General features: G+C 38.1%; 1 protein-coding gene across 2 annotated transcripts in view; it reads left to right on the top strand.

Moving 5' to 3' along the window:
* The first annotated feature begins 311 nt into the window (after positions 1-311).
* n4bp2 (NEDD4 binding protein 2) overlaps positions 312-20,192 on the top strand; it is a 33,154-nt gene continuing 13,273 nt past the window's right edge. For both annotated transcript variants that reach the window (XM_066659972.1, XM_066659973.1), the window contains exons 1-14: positions 312-360; positions 1,668-2,005; positions 3,301-4,276; positions 4,603-4,727; positions 6,721-6,809; positions 8,789-8,865; positions 9,471-9,611; positions 12,733-15,014; positions 15,665-15,750; positions 15,958-16,003; positions 16,154-16,371; positions 16,499-16,623; positions 19,208-19,328; positions 19,641-19,823. In XM_066659972.1, coding sequence (XP_066516069.1) covers positions 1,765-2,005; positions 3,301-4,276; positions 4,603-4,727; positions 6,721-6,809; positions 8,789-8,865; positions 9,471-9,611; positions 12,733-15,014; positions 15,665-15,750; positions 15,958-16,003; positions 16,154-16,371; positions 16,499-16,623; positions 19,208-19,328; positions 19,641-19,823 — 4,710 coding nt within the window. In that variant the 5' untranslated portion in view covers positions 312-360; positions 1,668-1,764. The remainder of the gene's footprint in view (positions 361-1,667; positions 2,006-3,300; positions 4,277-4,602; positions 4,728-6,720; positions 6,810-8,788; positions 8,866-9,470; positions 9,612-12,732; positions 15,015-15,664; positions 15,751-15,957; positions 16,004-16,153; positions 16,372-16,498; positions 16,624-19,207; positions 19,329-19,640; positions 19,824-20,192) is intronic.

The raw sequence follows: 20,192 nt of genomic DNA, 5'->3' as shown, positions 1-20,192 counted from the left end.
TAAAACAACCAAAACTGTCAACAAACATTTAACTGATTTAACATTTTCTTCAACTATTTTTTGGAAGGCAGATTGGCATTCAGGAAAACCAAGTTTCTCAGCTTAGAGGGTTGGAGTGTTGGAGCTTGCTTGTTGTTCTCTGATTGGTTGAATGACAAGCCTTAGAAAAAAAATGGCTCGGTCTTAGACGGGAACCGGCTCTCATCGTTCACTTACAAGAGCCGGCTCTTTGAACCGGTTCGTTCGCGACCGACACATCACTACTGGAAAGCCTAAAAGGGTAGTTAGAGTCTGTGGGTAATGGCAGTCAGAGGACATTGTCCAGAAAGGTTTTATCTTCCACCTGGTGGACACCATCAGGTAGGTAGCCTCTCAGGCAAAAGAAAGCTTTTTGCACCTGGATGGTTCAGAGAATTCTGGCTTTAGCAGTTAAAGAAGCAACTTTTCTGGGGTGGCCTAAACATCTTTTGGAAAATACTTCAACCACTCACAGACTGAGGGACATCATACCTGGCTGTGCCCAGCAATGGTGGTAGGATCAAATCAAGTCAGTCTGAGTTACATGTATTTATACAGCACATTTAAAGATGAGACCATAATTACAATTCTGTACAATAAACATTTTCATTCTTCATTTTATCACTTCCAATGACTGTACAGGATCACTTTGTAGTTCTATAGTTATAGACGGTAGTTAGCCTGTTTCTCTGCATACATTCTTATCCCAATTTCACCCTGCTCTTCAATGATCAGGACCACCACAGAGCAGGTATGATTTGGGTAGTGGATCATTCTCAGTGTTGCAGTGACAATGATGTGGTGATGATGTGTTAATGTGTGTTGTGCTGGTACAAGTGGATCAGACACAGCAGTGCTGCTGAAGTTTTCTTTACACTGTGTCATCTCACTGTCCGCTCTTTTAGACACACCTACCTAATAGGTCAACCAGTAGATGCAAAGTCAAAGACAGTAGCTCATATGCTGCACAGTTTGTGCTGATCATCCTCTACTCCTCAGGTGTTATTGGCTGAATGTTTTTGGTTGGTGGACTACTCTCAGTTTAGCATTGACACTGAGGGCTTTTAAAACTCCTGCAGCCCTGCTGTGTCTGATCCACTCATACCAGCACAGCACAAAACTAACACACCATGTGCTCTTCAGTGTAAGTGTGTCAACAGAGGATGATCCACCACCTAAATCATACCTGATATATTGTGGTCTTGGCCACTGAAAAGCAAGCTTAAATGGTGATTAAAAAAGTATATTAGAAAAACAGGTGGACTACAGTATGTGCTTGCAGGACTACAAGGTGCTCCTCTATAGTCAGTGGAGCTGATAAAATTGACAGAGTATAGATACAATGTACAGGTGCTCCTAATCCAGTGATTGGTCAGTACACCATTTTACATCTAAACAACACTCTGTATGCCTTTGGTTATCTCATTCATAACATTCACTGATATACTGATATATATATATATATATATATATATATATATATATATAACAAACAAACAAACAAACCATTAGACGTTAGAGTACACTCAAACATCTGATTCACACAACACCCACGATTGAGCTGTTGTTATTCCCTGTTTGCCCACTGGCATCGCTGTTAGATTTCACCAGTACTGTAAGAGTTTTTCCCGTATCTTTGGTTTCTGTAGCTTCGTGCCAAATGCTAACCCTCGACTGCAGCGTTTCTGTTAAAGTTCGTAAGAAGTGGATTTGCCTGCATCGCTGTGTCGACGCAGCGCCTTTAAAATGCCAAAGAAGAAGAGAAACGGGCAGAGTCCGGGCCGAGTTTCGGCGCAGTTCGGCGGCGACCCCGAGGGCCGCGGCCCCGCTGGGAAGAGAGTTCCAAGAAACCACCAGAGAAACTCCCAAACCACACCAACCTGCAACTCTCAGAGCAGAGACCAAATAGTGATGGGCATGCAGGAGATGTTCTCACATCTGGACCCTGATGTTATTCACATGGTGCTTTCTGAAGCAGATTTTAAAGGTAACTACACGTTTGGACTTGTGCGGTCATGTGTGTTGAAGTTGGACGTAGAATAATTGACCCGTGCACGGCCTAACAACTTTTTACAGTATGTGAATTTACACACTTGACAGAACAGAAAGTAGCAGCACTTAAATACATTTTATTAAATAGTCACAGTAAAGATCGACCCAACGATGACACTTAAATTTATTACATATATACAGCAAAGTACGACACTATCAGATGAGTGTTTTTAAACGAAGCTATGCTGGTTTTGACATACAGTACTGTGCAAGTAATTATAGTTGGTAACATCCGAGTGTAGCTAACATTAGAACCAATCATGTTATTACAAATAAACATGTATATAATGCAGTAAACAGCAAGTATTCCCGTTTTCAAAACAAGGAGCTGATGTCTTCAAATTTCAACACTTTCAACCATAACACAACTTTATTTAAATAAACCTGAGCACCTGATTTATTTTACTGAAGTGTTGATATATTATTTGTATTTCTAAAATAATGTTGTTTTCAGAGTAAATAATGCCTTGTAATTCTCAAATGTCCAATTAATTTCTAAATTACTGTATGAGGATAACACAAGTGTTAAAGTAGATGCCATTTCATTAAATGGCTCAAGGAGTAGAATGATAGTACTGCACAGTAGAAATGAAAATAAATACTTGAACATTTATTTAAATTGGTTCTCTGGACAAAATCATATTTGAAATGTTTATTTAGCATTACTGCATGGATGTACTTTATTCCGTCTGTTTATATTTGTCAATCAGTTAACAGTGGATTAAACTAAGTTTTAGCTTTATTTTATGTTTTTATCTCTCTGGGGTTGATTCTCAGTGGCTGTGTGATCTGTCTGTGAAATAGGTTACATATTGTGTATTGAAGTGAGAGAAATATGATGGATAAAATACTACGAATTCTGTATAAGTAATGAAGCTGAGGGAATTTTACACAATGATACAAATAAATTATCAGGCTAAAATGCTGAAATGATTTTATTCAAATACACATAGCTACAATTGCTAGAACATTTCAGCAAATACACACATTCACATACAGTATCTCACAAAAGTGAGTACACCCCTTACATTTCTACAAGTACTTTATTATATCTTTTAATGAGACAACTCTATAGAAATGAAACTTGAATATAACTTAGAGTAGTCAGTGTACAGCTTGTATAGCAGTACATATTTACTGTGTTCTGAAAATAACTCAACACACACCCATTAATGTCCAAATAGCTGGCAACACAAGTGAGTATATTGTATTTTGTCTTTTGCTTCTTAGTGGAGAATGCTATGGATGCTCTCCTAGAACTCTCTGATGCTGCTGAAGGCAAAACCTCAGCTACTCCGCCACTTTCGGGTTTTGAGATAGCAGCTGCATTGCTGGACACAAGACCCACTCAGATCCAGACAGAACCTTTTGAGATGACATCAGAGATTTCTGCAGTGTCTGAGAGTATAGATTCATGCCAGAGGTTCAGCCCAGAAACTGCACACCTAACCAAAGAGTTTGACTCTCTAATTGATCAAGAACTAGAGACTTTAACACTGCAAGAAAGCCATCCTGATGTCCAACTTCTGCCCTCTTCCATTCCACTCGCTTCATTACCACCTCCCTCCCAATCAGTTGCTATATCCTCATTTCCGCCTCAAAGCACTTTTCCTGGTCATCAAGCCATGTCAGAGTTTGATCAGTTAGATGTGGAGAATGATTCCAAATTTGGGTCTTTGAGTGGGCAGAGCTCTGACTCCAACCCCACGCTCCAACCCCACGGTGGGGCTTATGGTGGGGCTTCACCAGTAAATGAACTTAGCTTTGGAGGTGCATCTTGCCCTCAGGAGATGGATGTTTCTGTTGACTTCAGTCACTTGACAGAGGATTCCAGCTCAAGGTTTTCTGCATTTAAGGCCTACTGCCGAACAGATTATTCCACAAATCAGGTGGACAAAACACTGCATTCCAAAGGATTACAAACTGCATCCAAGTTCTGGGACGTTCAGGCTCCAGAATTCAATCCCCATCCTGAAAGGCCAGTCTTCATAACGCCAGTAATGGATGCCCCTAATTCTTGGAACGCACATCCTTTCACAGCTGCGCAATGGCTGGCCCGTCGGCCAGTCAGTCAAGCTCCTCTAAAGCCCTTGGCCACCGTTCCCAAATCATGGACAGTTCCCCCTCAAAGTAGACTTAAACTTAGCGGTCAGGTCTTGGTGCTGCTCAGAGGTGCTCCAGGATCAGGAAAAACCACACTGGCCAGGTAAGCATGTTTACATGTTTGTTTATTATGTATATGCTAGGGGAATATGACAGCTGGTCACTGTCATGATTATTTAAGTCATAGCATATTTATATATTTGATTGGAATTGTCAGTATTTCCAGAACTCCCAAAAAGTGTAAATTACAGCATGCAGAACTTCTCTGTAATGGATGTGTAATTATTTTCACCTACAAAATCATCAAACATGTAACTTAAACAGAGACCAAACTTTTGAATAGTTGTTTGTCTGGTTGTGTGTCTGGTTGTTTCTGTGTCTGCTTTTGTGTGTGTAAAATCTAATTCTGCACTCTTTGGTCCTCTGCAGTGCCATGTTGGAACAAAACCCAAGTGGCGTGGTATTAAGTACTGATGAGTACTTTATCCAAAATGGGACATACGTTTATGAGCGAGATTTACTAGGGGAGGCTCATGCATGGAATCATCAGCGAGGTGAGTATTGCAAAGTTTAAAAGAAACTTTTAAATGCTATTTTAATGTCAGTCAAATTTATTTTAAGTACCAGGTTTGAGTGGGGCACAAACACTCAACAGATTAATAAAATACTGTGGTGTCCATGTCCTGATGATCCTTAGTAATGCATTTTTCACCCATTGGACTCTGGCCAATAGCAGTACTGTTATTTACTTCACTTGGAATGACAGCTGCAGTGGAAATGGATCCAAACTCCTGTTGTCGATTGGATTAATAGAATGTGATTGACAATGAAAGGTGTGCTTCATTTCATTGTTGCTGTGGCTGTATTCAGTGCCAGGGCTGGAGATAAACAGATAAAATCAGGACAGAGTCATGGTATTTCGGCTTAAGTTCATGAAGTTCGGAGTACGTTTTTGGTGAGCTTGTTAGCAGCAGATTAAAGGAGCCAACTCACCTCATGTTCTCTGGGGTCAGCGCAACACACAGACACGGGATTTTCCTGATTATGTTTTTCATTTCAAAACAAAAAGCTCCATAGCTCCAAATGGTTCACTGGTCTTTCACCCGCCACAAAAGACAATATAACACAATTGTAAATGACCTGTCCAGTTCCACTGTGGGATATTTCTTCATTCTGTGGCTGTGTGCTCTTTCTGGAGCTTCTCCATTTTGACTTTACCCATGGACGCAGTCATGGTTCTCGCTGAAGAACCTACTATTCTTTGGTTCAAGCTGGGAACAAACTTTTCTAGTTCAAGTGGGAACTAATTTTTGGTGGAAATGAGCTGATTTGTTTCAAATTAGGTTAGTAAACGGAAAAGCAAATCGGATGCTCACTGGTGGAAAAAGGTGAACAGTTGTGGGCACACAGGCTTAATACATTTGTAAAGGGAATAAAAATTTTGGTTGATTTCTCAAGCCTATTTATTTTATTGTTTAAACATGGAAGTAGATGTAAAAACAAAAGCATGTACTTAATATTAAACCCCTGGTTTAAAGAAACAGATGAATACAGCTTAAATATATAATTTATTTTGGCCACATAAATTAAAATACAAAAGTCTTTTATGAAGGTGTAATGATTTATTTTTTATGTAAAACACCTAATAACAAGTGATTATGTATGTGAAATCCTGCAGGCCTTTAAAAGTTATATTAACCAATAATATCACTATTTTGACAAGTTTTCTTTTGCCTTCCTATCGAATCTCACTGTATAAAATCATGTCCCACACATATAACTTCCTCTACAGACATCCCATTTCACTCAGAAATGCATTATGTTAAGGAACATTAAACTACGATCAATGCATATGTTAACAATATTTCTCTTTGGACATTAATGTCCGAACTTTGAAACTAAAAGTTTATTTTTTACAAATAAATGTATATTTAATCTGCAACTTCTTTGGATTTGGGCCTCAAACTTGACATCTGGGAGACTGGCTACAGTGAGGCCCAGAAGGACTTAAAATAAGCATTTCATCATTTAAAACAAGTTTCCTGAAAAGTTAGGGCATTTTGTAAAATGCAATAAAAGAAATAGTATGTAATTTGTTAAAGGGGAAGTATTATGGAAACATTTGCATTTGTACATTTAATGTGGGCATCTGGAGCTTACAAGCCCACAACGTATGTAATTAAACAATCCAGTCCAGGTATTTTATTTATTTATTTTTAAGTAATTTATTATTATTTTTTATTATTTTTGAGGGCTGATTTTTCTGATTCCCAGAAAACATGTGATTAAAAAAGCCATCATTTTATTTCCCCCTTGTCTGAGTATCTCCAATCGCAATTTACAAAATGTAATCAAGGTGGCCAGTGAAAGTATTTTGCATTTGTCAGTTCAAGTGTATTAACAAATCAGACTCTTGCTTTTATTGCATTAAAAAAGTATCATTTTAAATGTTGTAAATGTATCACAAAAAGCTATTTTTTAGTTGTCATTCAATATTTTAATGTTTATTTTTGTCCATTCAACATTGATGTTCAATTTTATTTTCAGCAAAAGAGGCTTTTGAGGAAGGATACACACCTATAATTATAGACAACACCAATATGCAGTGTTGGGAAATGAAGCCCTATGTTGCACTGGTAAGTTATTAGGACCTAAAAAAATGTCCTCTTCACACTATACAACCTATTGTTCTTGAACAAATTTTATACTGAAAATTCCAGCTGCTGGCTAAAATATGCTGGCCAAATATTGTAATTGAATAAAATATGTTACATCAAATTCAGTATAGATCCTGTGTATTATCACTGTCAGAACAATACCTTATTTCTCAGAAACTTAAAGGGGCAAAGAAAAAAATTACATTTTCAGTTATAGTAATAAGTCATTTTGTATGGAGTCAATCAAGAGTCATAATTTTTTTTAAATTATACAAATCAAATGTAGTGAAATATTCAGATCTGTTTAATATATACACAAAAAACCCAAATCCATATATGAAATGCTGTGTGAAACTGTGAAAGAATATATTTAATTAACAGACTCCTCAAAAAACGTGAGTACATAGAAAAAAAGTGTACAAGAGATTAGTATTTGTAAATGAAATGTTGTGAATATGTAAAACAGTGTACATCTTGTGTCACACCGCTATAAAGTGTAACAGTTCAAATACACACTCACACACAGCTCCTCTTTGCGCTTTTGTGCGTGATTTGACAGTAAATTGATGGAAAAATAGGAAAAAATATTAGTCCATCAGGAACTTGGTTAATTAATCCAGTCACAGATTTGAATATTTACTGTTGGTAACAGACACTGTTTCAACTAGAGTTCATAATAGTAAACGTTGATTTAGATTTATACTGGAAAACACATTACAAATGTAAAAATGTCCAAATGTTTCATTGAACCCTGCATTTTATGTCCATATTTTTCAGCACTCTACAAAGTCAGTCAGAGAGACTGAAGGTTTTCATGCAATTAAATGTCTAGGGGTAGGCAGTATGCCCCTAAAATAATATCACACTATTTCAAGCTATTTTGGCAAATAACGATATTGTTGGCGACATGACAAAACACTGAAAAATACTTTTATTAATTTCAAGAACACTATTGAAATAAAATAAATGTTATATTAATATACATTCAATTTAAAATTTTATTTTACAACAAATGTAACAGTTTTAAACATTCAGAAGAAATGACAAAAAAGCATCTATAAACATTTTGTAAACAGTAACTTACCAAGATTCTGATTTTGTATAAAATACATAATGTAGCATTTAAATCTACCACACATTTAAAGTGCTGAAAATGTAGTGTGTGCATATAAACAGCAAAAGTAAACAAATATACACATAGTAAACTTAAAACCTCACAGTAAATAAAAAAAAATACGGAATAGGCATTATTAGGCACTGTAGTGTTTCTGTTTGGGTTAGAGCTCGTAGACTGTTTCTCATTTTTGATTTTCCTGTGCTTGTTATGGTGAAACAGATTAGTTGTGTTCCTCCTCCTGTTGTTGTTAGAGGCTTCTTTTATTTCTTTCAGTTACGGTGGTTTGTTGTACATCTGATATTTTGTAACCAAACCGCTTCCATATCACTGAAGTAACTCCCCTTTTGGAGCAAATTCTCCAAAGAAACAACAGAGCCACTTTTCACCTTGTCACTGTGCCTAAATTATTATAAATAATGTATGCCATATTATAGGTGACTGCATGATGTCATTACTTGAACAAATCAGAACATCACATTTAATTAGAACACAAAATTTCCTTCTACAATTATTAGCCTGGTGAGCAATGAAGAGTAAATATATAGTTGTTAATGAATTTCTATGTAAAGATGGACACAAAAAGTAAACATTTTACCCTTTAAACACCCAAATCCTGAGAACATCAGTCAAAAGTGGGAAACAAATGAAAACACACCAGATAAATTGAGGTAAATTATTAAAATGGTTTTCTGAGTCTTGGCTTTATATGGCTGTGAACCTTCCAAACTGGTTGAAATGTTTTCTGTATATGTGAACCCAATAGCTTTAACACCTAAGCCTTTAGTCAGATACATACTAATGCACTCCACTGATGGTTTGATCAACTTGTGTTTTTCCTCAGGCACTGAAGCACAAGTACGGAGTATTGTTCCGTGAGCCAGACACCTGGTGGAAAACTAAACCCAGAGAGCTGGAGAAGTATGGCAGATGCAATCACATAATATATATGCACATGTACATATGTCATAATAAAATATAAACAGACACAAAACATGGTTAAATAATAAAGAGACTGTACTGCACAATGGTGACTGCTCAGCCATACAAGGCCAGGATTCTAAGAGAGCACAATTGGGTTTCTGTGTGTGTGTAAGATGGCACTCACCACAAACACAATACCAATCAACACAGGTGTCTTTTAGCTGGCACAGCATTGGCAGTTAGTAGTGCTGGGCGATATGAGCGCAAATCAATATCACGATTACTTGTACATTTTACCAAGATTACGATGAAGGTACGATTATTTTGATATGATATTATTTTAATATGATTATTTTAATATGATATTAAATGTATCTGTTATGAAAATAGGTCAAATTTTATCAGTCCCATTATTCTTGAGCATTCAAATCTATTTCAATCACCTGGCATATTAACATATATAAAAACAAATTTATGTGCATTAAAATTTATTTGTATTTACCTATTACCAATTAATTACCAAATAATTTATAGATGAGTGATATTTCCAACAGTCAAAAAGTTACAGACAAGCTTTCTCCCAAAATGTTCTTTCTTTATAGACGTACTAAACATGGAGTAACACGGGAAAAGATTCGGCGCATGCTGGAACACCAAGACCGTTATGTAACTGTCCAGAAGATTATGGACTCGCAGTCCAAATCCACAGCTGTGTTTGGTGTGGATATAAAGGACCCAAGACAGTAAGTGAATTCTTACCCAATCATAAATAAAATCACAGTGGTTTACTTAAATCAGAAATTCAGCATCCCAATTTGTCATAATCAAAAAGAAAAAGGATGACTTTCGGTTAGCAAGTATGTTGTGTGCTTGGTTGCCGCTTTGCTCCGTGTTTGTGTTTAGTGTTTAGTTCCTTCTATGTTTTTATGTCTTTTTTTATTGTGTTACGACCCAATCTAGGGTTGAGCTGTAACAGAATGAGGTGTGTTGGAATTATTGTATGAGAAAGGAATAACTGTAACAGAGATGTGAAGGTGAAAAAAAGGACACAAACAGAAACACAGAATGTATAATGAATAGAATATATATATATATTGTAGATGTGATATTTACAATGACCCAAATACCAGTGAACTTCAGGATGGCCTTATGCCGACAAAAATAACAAACAAACACCCCTCCTAACTGACCCACACAGACAGCTCTAACTTACCTGTGTGAAAACAAAAGGAAACAAAAGACAAACCCTTACCTTATTCCCTATGTATACACAAAAAAAAACACACAAAACCCACTCCCAAAACAAACGACAGCCAACCCTACTCTCCCAACCCTATATATATGTATATCACAAAATCAAAACCAGGAAAACACACAGAATTCAATATACACAACACAAATCACAGAGCACGAAACACGGCTGACTAGCAGCGTACACACAGATGTATTTATGATTCCCGCCGAGATGACATAGAAGAAGCGGTGACAGACGCAACACATGGACTGGATGGCGGACCGGACTCAGGACAGTGAACAAATACACGAACTGGAATCTGGAATGAACTCTAGACGGGTGAGAACACAGAGACTGGAACAGACTGCAGAACCTAGAATTGTTAGCTGTTTATTTGACTGATTAGTCTGGAGTATACTTTCTACAACATTTACACTCTTCATGCTTGCTGCTGCCTCTGTCTTGGTAAAATGGAGCGCTTTGGGTTACCTGCTCTGCTGAAACTTCCCTGTGTAATATCGTAACTACTGCAGTGATTTCTCTTCTATAAGAGGCTGGCTGCTTGCTTCGGCTTGGCTACTGCTCTTGCACTTACGCTGAAAACAAGCTTTCCCTTTTCACATCCCGCCCGGCACTAGCCCTGCTTCATTCGAGTAAGTCTCTACTCTCTCGCATGCTGTCGTGTTATGTTCGTCTTGACGAGTAGATATAACTGATTTATCACAACGAATGTTGTGGCTGTGATTTGTAGGCTAACGTGGTATATCTAACTTGGCTTTGTCAGTAGCATGTCAGGTTGAGTTCTGCTAGCCAGTTTTTAGCCGCTGTAGCTGCTGTGTGCTTCCTGGTGAAGCTCCTCATCAGCTCAGCTGTGATTTTAAAGCAACTTACCTTTTTGTCATGGCAATCTCTTATACTGCCCACAAACTTCTGCAGCATAATGAAAAGAACTACAGACTTCCCCCTGTTGAGTTTCAAACTTGTTTAAACTTGGGAATAATGCATCGTCTGTGTTAAATGCATCATAGATCCCCTCTACCACACCAACGTTGAAATATCATGTTGAAGCTGAATCCATTCCTCGCGTCTGGCCCTTAAGCCACTGTGGTTGTAAAGCATTGCGCTCATTGGACCACTCAATACTGTTTAAAGTCCCCATGATTTCAGACTGGTTTGCCCTGCATGACTCTGTGGTAGCTCGTGATGCACCAACACCAGCCTCAGTTCACTCCTTGTGAAGTTCTTGAATTGAATTTTCTTGACACTATAAGGGCTGCAGTCACCCCTGTTGCTCTTACACACTTAAATGCTACATTTTCTTCTTCCATAGATTTTTGAGAACAGCCAGCATTTTCAGCAATGAACTGTGGTTTATTTTCCTAGTGGAGATTGTCAATGATGATGTTCTGGACAACTGTCAAGTCATCATCATCATCATCAAATTTATTTATATAGCGCTTTTCACAACTGATGTTGTCACAAAGCAGCTTCACAGAATTCCAGTAAGACAAGATTTGACATGAAATGTAAAGACAAATGTAAAACCCTCAAGTGAGCAAGCCAGGGGCGACAGTGGCAAGGAAAAACTCCCCCAGCTGAGGAAGAAACCTTGGGAGGAACCAAGGCTCACAAGGGGTGACCCATCCTCCTCTGGTCAATCTACTGGTGATGATAGTTAGTAGTCCATGAGAACTTCAGTGTAGGGACAGCTTCAAGGCACTTGGTGGTTGCTGGAGCGTGGGCAGCTGGTCTGAAGCGTGGAGGAGGATCTCGACAGTCATCCATCAGTGTCCAGACAGACAGGTGGGCAGTCGTTTACTCAGAAAGATGTAAAGGGATGGAATTAGTTTTGAACTGTTTTGTGTTTGTAAAGTAGAAAATATGAAAATTTCCAGAGTGTGGCTAATGACTCCGGCAGATCTGACTATGACAGCATTAACTAAAAGGAGAGAACCAGGAGGACACACAGACACGGGAGCATCCTGAAACACTGGCATCCCTCCGCTCCACCGTCAATAAACCTGAGTGATCGCGAGAAGCGGTGGGACGACAGCACCAGCGTCTCAGTAGTCTCAAAGTCAGCAGACTTTTCCAAGATTGTGGTTTTGTGTGCTGAATTAGACAGAGAGATACACTTCATTTAATGCTGTTTGAGTAGCTCGAAATGAAATATTATGAATATATAAGATACTGGATCTCTGTGCTGTTCCCAGTTACTATCCAAATACAATTTCGTTTTTTTCACCTTTCATTATTTTGTGACTGTTAAATCAGAAAACTGCTGGTTTAACTGGAATAATTATTCACAAAATTAGTTTCTCATCACGGTGAGTAACAATGTATATTTATTACTGTTGTTAAGAATTATTATATCAACACATATTTAATTTGTTTTATCAAAATTAATTAAATATAATGCTACAACAACAACAATACAAGTCTTATTTTTGTGCTTATGCTACGTCCATGAAAATACAGCCCAATGCGACAACCACCCAAACAAACAGAAACTGAGAATGACTATGAAATTGAGCTTTATGTAGGAAAACACATATTCTGAATTACATTTCTGCTAATTATTTCTATTTGTCAGTGAGACACTTACTCTTTAACTCATGATTTTTTTACAGACAGACATCACCAATTGCCCTAAGCCGCCCTGACTTAGTAGATTACTCTGGATTTAGTAAATCTGCTGGCCACCTATCCTCCTCTTTGCCCGATGTCTCCTCTCTCAGTAGTCACAACTCTGCCGGAATGGGTACAGCAGAAGATGAAACTGGATCAGATAACTCCAAAGAGCATGTATTGGAACAGATTGGAACCACAGATATAGAACTACTAGATGGAATGGGTTTGGACTTGAACCTGGATACCTGTTCCACAGATCCACTTTCTAAGAGCAGCAATCACAATGTGAATGAAGATTTTGCCATATTGGACAAAAAAACTGCAGAAAAACCAGTGCTGTTTTCAGAAACAATTGGCCAGCGGGTTAGGAGAGAGAGAGAGTGCAGCCGGTTTGCAAATGATGCCATCAGCCAGCCTCTCAACACTGAAACTAATGATAGCTCTGTAAGGAAAGCTGGTCAGGTGGGTGGTGCTGAAGAGGATGATAAACCCGAATTGCTAAATTTTGTTGGAGACTGGCCCTCAGAAATCCTTGGACAGCGTGGGAAAAGAAGCCAGAAGTCAACTACAGATTCATCGAAAAGCCACATTAAGGAATTACAAGGCCTTGATGATGACAATATCCCTTATAATCGATTACTGGGCCAGTCTGAATGTGACAGCTTAAATAAAACAGAGTTCCAGAAGATTCTAGATTTTTCTCAAGGAGTTGGCAGTCACATTTGCCAAGAAGGAACCGAGCAGAGCCCGTCTTTGTCTGTGAACGAGCAGAACCTCATGTTAAAGATAAAGGACCAGATTTTACTCCCTGACTGTGCTCATGAGTGGATGTTTGGAACATCTGATCCAGCAGATGACCTTCAGTGTCAACGCTCACTGAAGGAACAAAAAGCAAATAAGGATTTACAGGTGATATGGAAGCAGTGCCTTACTCCTGATGTAACTATAAATCAAGGAGGTGAGGTAGATCATAATCTTGACATCAACCAAGAGAAACGGAAAGGACCTTGTCGCAGGGCAACAAAATCCTGTAGATTGGCACTTACTTTTACCAATAAAAGTGCATCCTCAGCCTCTCTGCAGTCATGGTCCCCAGTTGCTTCACCACAGGCCACCACATGCCTCTGTGCTTCAGTGCAAACTGACCCTAAGGACTTTTCACTGGTGTGGAGAATTAACTTTCAGAAATGTTCTGAGGCGGAGTCAAACAGTCTCAGGGACTTAGTTATTTTGGAAGGAAACCCAATGCGTTTTGTCCCAAAAACAAACAAAGAGACGTCCTCTGAGCAACAAGGAGTGCCATATCGTGTTAGTCATGAGAAGGGCTCACAGGTGGAGGAAGGTGACCTATCAGAATTGCCTTTAAAGCAACACAGTCTTGGGATACTCAGCTTGCATTTTAAGCACATCCCCATGGAGACCTTGGAGGACCTGTATGAAAAGTGTAATCAGGACATGGATTGGACTACCAACTTGCTTTTGGATTCAGGTGAACACTTTTATCGGGAAGAGGATGTGGGAAAAAATGTGGGCTCTCCAGGTGATACGGAGGGTGATTTGGGCCAGGTTTCTAAAGAAGAACCGAGTTGTCAGGTGACTGGGCAATTGCCTGAGTTGAAGGAGGAGTCCCAGTTGGAAGTGATGGTGAAAAATGTTTGTAGTAAGTACTCAGATGTACAGAGTGTGGTGCCAGGCACCAGTGAAAACTGCAGTTCGAGTTTGAGCATTGATGCTGGGCAGTGTGAGGACAGAGCTAACCAGAGTTCACTGATCCATGTTTCAAAGACTGGTGATCAAAAAAATAATTTGGAGAATAAATTTGTAGAGAGAGATCAAGGGGGTACAGTTGAAATAATTGACCCTAATAATATGTCCATACCTTCCAATAATAAACGTCCAAACCAGCATGCAAGTGAGTGCAGAACCCAAAAGGATCCTGTTTTACCAAAATTCACAGAGTCAGAAACAGAAACTCAAAAGGAACTGACATCAGTCTCACAAAAAGAGATGTTTGATCAGTATTTTGATGAAGGATGGATTGAAGAAGAGGCAAGACAATGTGATGATGAAGATAGAGAAATAAAAAGAGAGATAGATGCTGTAACACAGTCACTCTTGGCCCAGCTGGAGGATATGGAACTTAAGAAAGCGGAAGAAAATAAAGAGAGAAGAGGTCAGGGAAAAAATAGACCTTTGGACATCAAGATGTTGGAGCTGAAACTACCCACAGAACTAGCTCTACAGCTGACTGAGTTGTTTGGCCCTGTAGGGATCTCTCCAGGTAAGCCCCAAAAATGTAAATTAGATTAGTTTATGTAAAAATAGTATCCAAAAAAAGTTTTAGATATTCAAAAGGACAGAAATCTGTATCTAATTATCATTAGATAATTCAGCTAATGATTTAACTGAGTGGCCAAACTAGTATTACACCTGCCACTGACAGCTGTGGCCCAATGGTTAGAGGAGTGGGTTCAGGACTGAACATTCTCTGGTTTATCCCCATGACAAGTAGGCATATTGGGGCTGAGGGGAGTAAAGGAACAGTTCTGTCTTTTCCCCTCAAGCCATGGCTGAAGTGCCCTTGAGCAAGCCACCTAATCCTCAGCTGCTCCCCCGGCACTGGAGATGGCTGTCTGTTGCTCTGGCTGTGTGTTCACTGGGACGATGTTGCATACATACTTGTCTATACTAATGTAACTAAACTGAATATTGTGTAACTTTTACTTTAAAATTGTCAAGTTACTCCTACAGCTTAGTTTGAAAAAGAGTATTTCTTAAGAATTATCCAGAGAATCAATAAATTCATGTAAAAGACACAAAATATGGAATCCTATTTGTTACTATTTTAGGTATTTTACTTTTTCTAAACAATCAATGTTTTATTTATGCTTTATTTTGAATGCTGTTTGTTTTTCCTAACTGTGGCTATAGGTGAGTTCGCCCCAGAAGACTGCTCAGTCCTGATGGACCTTAACTTGGCCAAACTGCTACACCATAAATGGAAAGAAACAATCCAGGTGGATTAATAATGAATGATCAGTTTGCTTACTCTTATGTCCTGTTGAAGTATGCAGTGATTAAAAAGCAAGATTTAGAATGTGTTTTTTCAATCAATCCTAATTTCATAAAATAGATTTTAGATGAAAATTTGTGTAACACGTTTAAATATTTATGTAAAGGATATATGAATCACAAATATTTGTGCTTTTTTTTTTCTTTTTTAGGAGAGACATAGACAAGCAGCACTCTCATATCATCTATTGCAACAGAGTAAGTTTTTTTTAAAGTATAAACATTTCTTGATAGGCATGCCATACTGTTTTTGTCTTTTACTAGAGGAACAAATGATTCAGGACATCTTTTTCCTTTCCTTTTTTTCTGCCATCTTTTCCTTCATTAATTTTATTCATGGTTACTCAGGTTCTGTCCACTGGGGTGAATCAGAGCCAGATGTGGTTGGGAAGGGGGACTCTGCTGCTCACTTTCTGATTGGTGCAGATGGCTATTCTTCACTCAGCAGCCAAGGAGGTTTTCAAGAAAATTTTCCATTTATGGATCATTGGAATGTATCCCATCCCCCTGTGTCACTCAGGAACATCATGATGGAGGAGCAGGTGATGCAAGACAGTTTGGAGAAGGTAACAGGCTCTTTTACATATGCCAACATAAAATGTCTTGGCAAAAAGTTTTTATTGAGTTGTGCCCAAACATTTGATAGTATCTGTTTTAAACCAAAGCCAATACACCAACCTGTGTGTGTTTTAGTCTAAGCAAAGTCGGTGGGATATAGACAAGAAAGATGGAGCAGCCATTCTAAAGGAGAAACAACTCTTCGCTCTCTTTCCCACCATTGATAGGCACTTCCTAAGGGATATCTTCAGAACTCACAAGTAAGGGAATGAGATTACTAAAGGATTGAATTCCATTTTATATATGGAATCACATCAGCACCAAAATTAAATGTTTAATTCCATAAATCCATTTACATTTGCAAAATGGTAGACTCTTGATACTACATTTTAAGAGATTTTAATTATTTGAATATGATTATTAAAAAAAATTAAATTAACATATTTTTAATGTGATCATGTTGCAGTTGTGTCAAAAAATTATTTAAATGGTATTCACCCAAGAGGCATTTACACTCAGTGACTATCTGCTTGTTAAGTCGTGATGTATCGACCTTGTGAAACATCACTTCTGGGGCCAAATCGCTGCTCGATTTAGTAATAATAATAATAATAATAATAAGTTACACTTATATAGTGCCTTTCACATACCCAAGGATGCTTTACAATGAGAAGAAATTTATAGAGAGGAATAAAACAAATTTCAGAGGAAGTGTTTTGAGAAAAGATAGTATTTGAGCTGAGTTTTGAAGATGGAATGAGAGGAAGAAGAACATATGGAGGAAGGTAAGGAGTTCCATAGTGTGGGGGCAGCAACCTACCACCCATTGAGGAAAGCCTGTAGTTAGGGATTGTGAGAAGAAGACCGGAATCAGTGAATCTTGTTATGGCAATCTGTCTAAGTGTCACCAGGAAGGGAGATCGATTCTCAAAGAATTCTTAGGCCCAAGGAGAAATCAGAGGAATAAAGACACAGAGTCAAGAATTCTCATCTCTAGTTTATTCGAATATTTGTTGCAGTATATATAGGACCCCAGTCACGTACACCAAGCATCATGTGTACCGTTCAGACATTATTACATCATGTCTCATTTCACAAAAAAAAAACATTTCCCTTAATTGGCATGTATATTTTATCCTTTATTTCACTTCTGTCAGCAAAATGATTGCAGACGGTTAGGTCAAGTTCAGGCTGTACTCAGGATGTTCTTCAACTTATTGATTGGACTTCTCACTTCTTTTCCAAATCTATCTAGGGACCTACTTCCCTATTCTAATCTCAGAATCTCCAACCTATCTTCCCTATTCTAATCTCTCTGTTCCCTTCTCCAATAGTTTCTTTTGGGTCGTGCCCTGGGTCACAATGTAATAGGTCCTTTAAGGTCACAAGCACACTATGTCCTATGTCTCTTAATAGTTTATTAGTAATATTTAATCAAGATTACTTAGTATAATTACTCACTGAATATATTGGGTTATCATTATCAATATTACTCATTGGTATTAGTATGCATTTTCCCATCACAGATCTGAGTTTACGCAGTGGTGTATGTGTGTGTGTAGAAGTGGGGATAGGTAGGTGGGTGCAAGGCCAGTAAGGCCTTAAATCAATACATGCCTTATGAATGTGTGATATGGGACCAAATTCGCGATTGGACCCAGAAATGGCAAAACGTCACACGTGGCCTTACACTTAACAAGCAGACACTATTGAAATGTAATTTTCAAACTCACCACCATGCTAGATGACAAACTTCAAATGTTAAAGGGGAAACAGCACCTCTCTACTTTGTAATAGCACTATCATACCTACTTGACTCAGTCTGTTTCAAAATACTTGTGAAAATGCAAACAGAAGCGAAAGCATTTTCATTATCATAGACTGTCCCACCTATCAGTCATCCCATGAAGGCAGGGCCAATGGCACACACTGTGGAAAAGACTTTTAAAGTATGGTGGCTGAAGAGTTTATTTACTCTTACACTAGGAGAGGAGGTGAAGGAGAGAAACATGGCAGCAGTTACATTCCTGATGCCTTAATGTACCCAAATGTTTCACTGCACCATTTAGGTTGGAATGGAAAATTATAAAAAGACATGACAGTGCCCTTTGACTGCTTGAAATATTCAAGAGTGATGTTTGGCCTCTTTTTTTTTTTTTCACTTTTGTCACTGTAAAAATCTGATACACAGGAGCAAAAAGCAAATGCAGATATTTAATAAGAATAATGTATATAAAAGGGCAAAATAAAACTGTAGTCAATGGAATGGGTATAGATGCAAAAAAACTGGCTTAATACTGACACTGAGAGTGGCAATACCTCGCAAGGAGGCAAGGTGAGAGTCCAGCGATATAAAGGCTGGGTAATCAGCATATGAGGTACAGGGAGGAGTCGGCTCTAGTACTTTGAAGAAGTTGATCTTTAAATGGAGGAATGGCAAGTGGCTGCGAGAGTCAATTAAAAATAAAGGTTCAAGAGAGTTAACTAAGCAGAAATGCTTGGTTTTTTATGCATTGTGCACAATGTCCAAGCTTTATTGGAAATGGGGTATGTTGATATATTATAGGCATCAAAGTTTTAATGAGTTTCCATGCATGAGGGTCTCTACCAAAGCCCTCTTCACACAGGCCTTTTTCATAGACAGTGACATTTTTATGTATCTTAAAATAACAATCAGACATTCTCCGCTGGTATTATATGGAAGTAATTATCAGGAATGTTTAATAAATTGTAATAAATAATCCAAGATAATTTATTAAGCTAAATAAATTGTTCAAAATGGTAAAGTATTACAGAACTGTAAAGTTTAAACATATTTGTACAATATGAATATTGTTTATGCAGTTATTCCTTGGAGCAGACAGAGCAGTTTTTGCACACCCTGTTGGACGATGGACCTGTTAAAAATGTAGTGGCTCCTGGTGTTGAATATAATGAGATGCACAGAGCAACTAGCAAAGAGAGGGTAAGACCACTCCTATACATGTATGCATATATGCTGCAAGTTATTTATTCTAATGCATTATTTATTTATTTATTTTTTATAGTGTAAGAGCAACATACAGTAAATCATACTGTAATGCAGTCACTGCTGTTAAATATCAGCAGAATGAAAAAAATATAACAACTGCACAGTAATCAAATTTAACATCTTGGAAAAGACGATTTTTAACTCGATATAATTTTGCACAGTATTAAGCCTTATATAGTGATTCCCATCATATCCAGAAAAACAGTGAATATATACAAGTTCCTGTTCTTATATCTGTCTTTTCAGAAACGGAAGCAGAAAAATGAAGAGCCAGAAATAGCACAGTTCCAGGACACAGAAGATCCAGAATATGAAGACTTTCGTACGGAGGCCATGCTTCAGAGACGAAGACAGCAGGAATGCTTTGATAGAGCTGCTGAAGCTTACAGACAGGGGCGTAAAGATGTGGCTAGCTTCTACGCTCAACAGGTCTAATGTAGATCTTGTGTAAAGTTTTGGACACCCCTGATCAAATGACATGTAAAAATAAGTACACATCCACTGGAGATCCGCATATTTTAATTGCTGAATTTAAAGGAATACAATGTAAGAGTTGTTTTTTGTTTTGTTTTTTTGTCTCCTGAGCACCTCCTACCTGCTGCTGAGTGTAATTCACGTTTACAGTATTGTCGTGAAATCAAGTGTCACACATCTCTCCCTCGCTCACTCACTCACTAAGCACGACTGGCTCTCACACACACTCCTTGTCTCTCTCTCTCTCTCTCTCACACACAGACAAACACACACCTCTCTCACTCTCGCTTTTACTCACTCACTCATTGAGTGATGTTTACAAAA

This window comes from Hoplias malabaricus, chromosome 2 (assembly GCF_029633855.1).
Source record: "Hoplias malabaricus isolate fHopMal1 chromosome 2, fHopMal1.hap1, whole genome shotgun sequence".
NCBI classification, from domain to species: Eukaryota; Metazoa; Chordata; class Actinopteri; order Characiformes; family Erythrinidae; genus Hoplias; species Hoplias malabaricus.
Note: the sequence above shows the minus strand (reverse complement) of the source record. Positions and strands in the feature narration are given on the sequence as shown.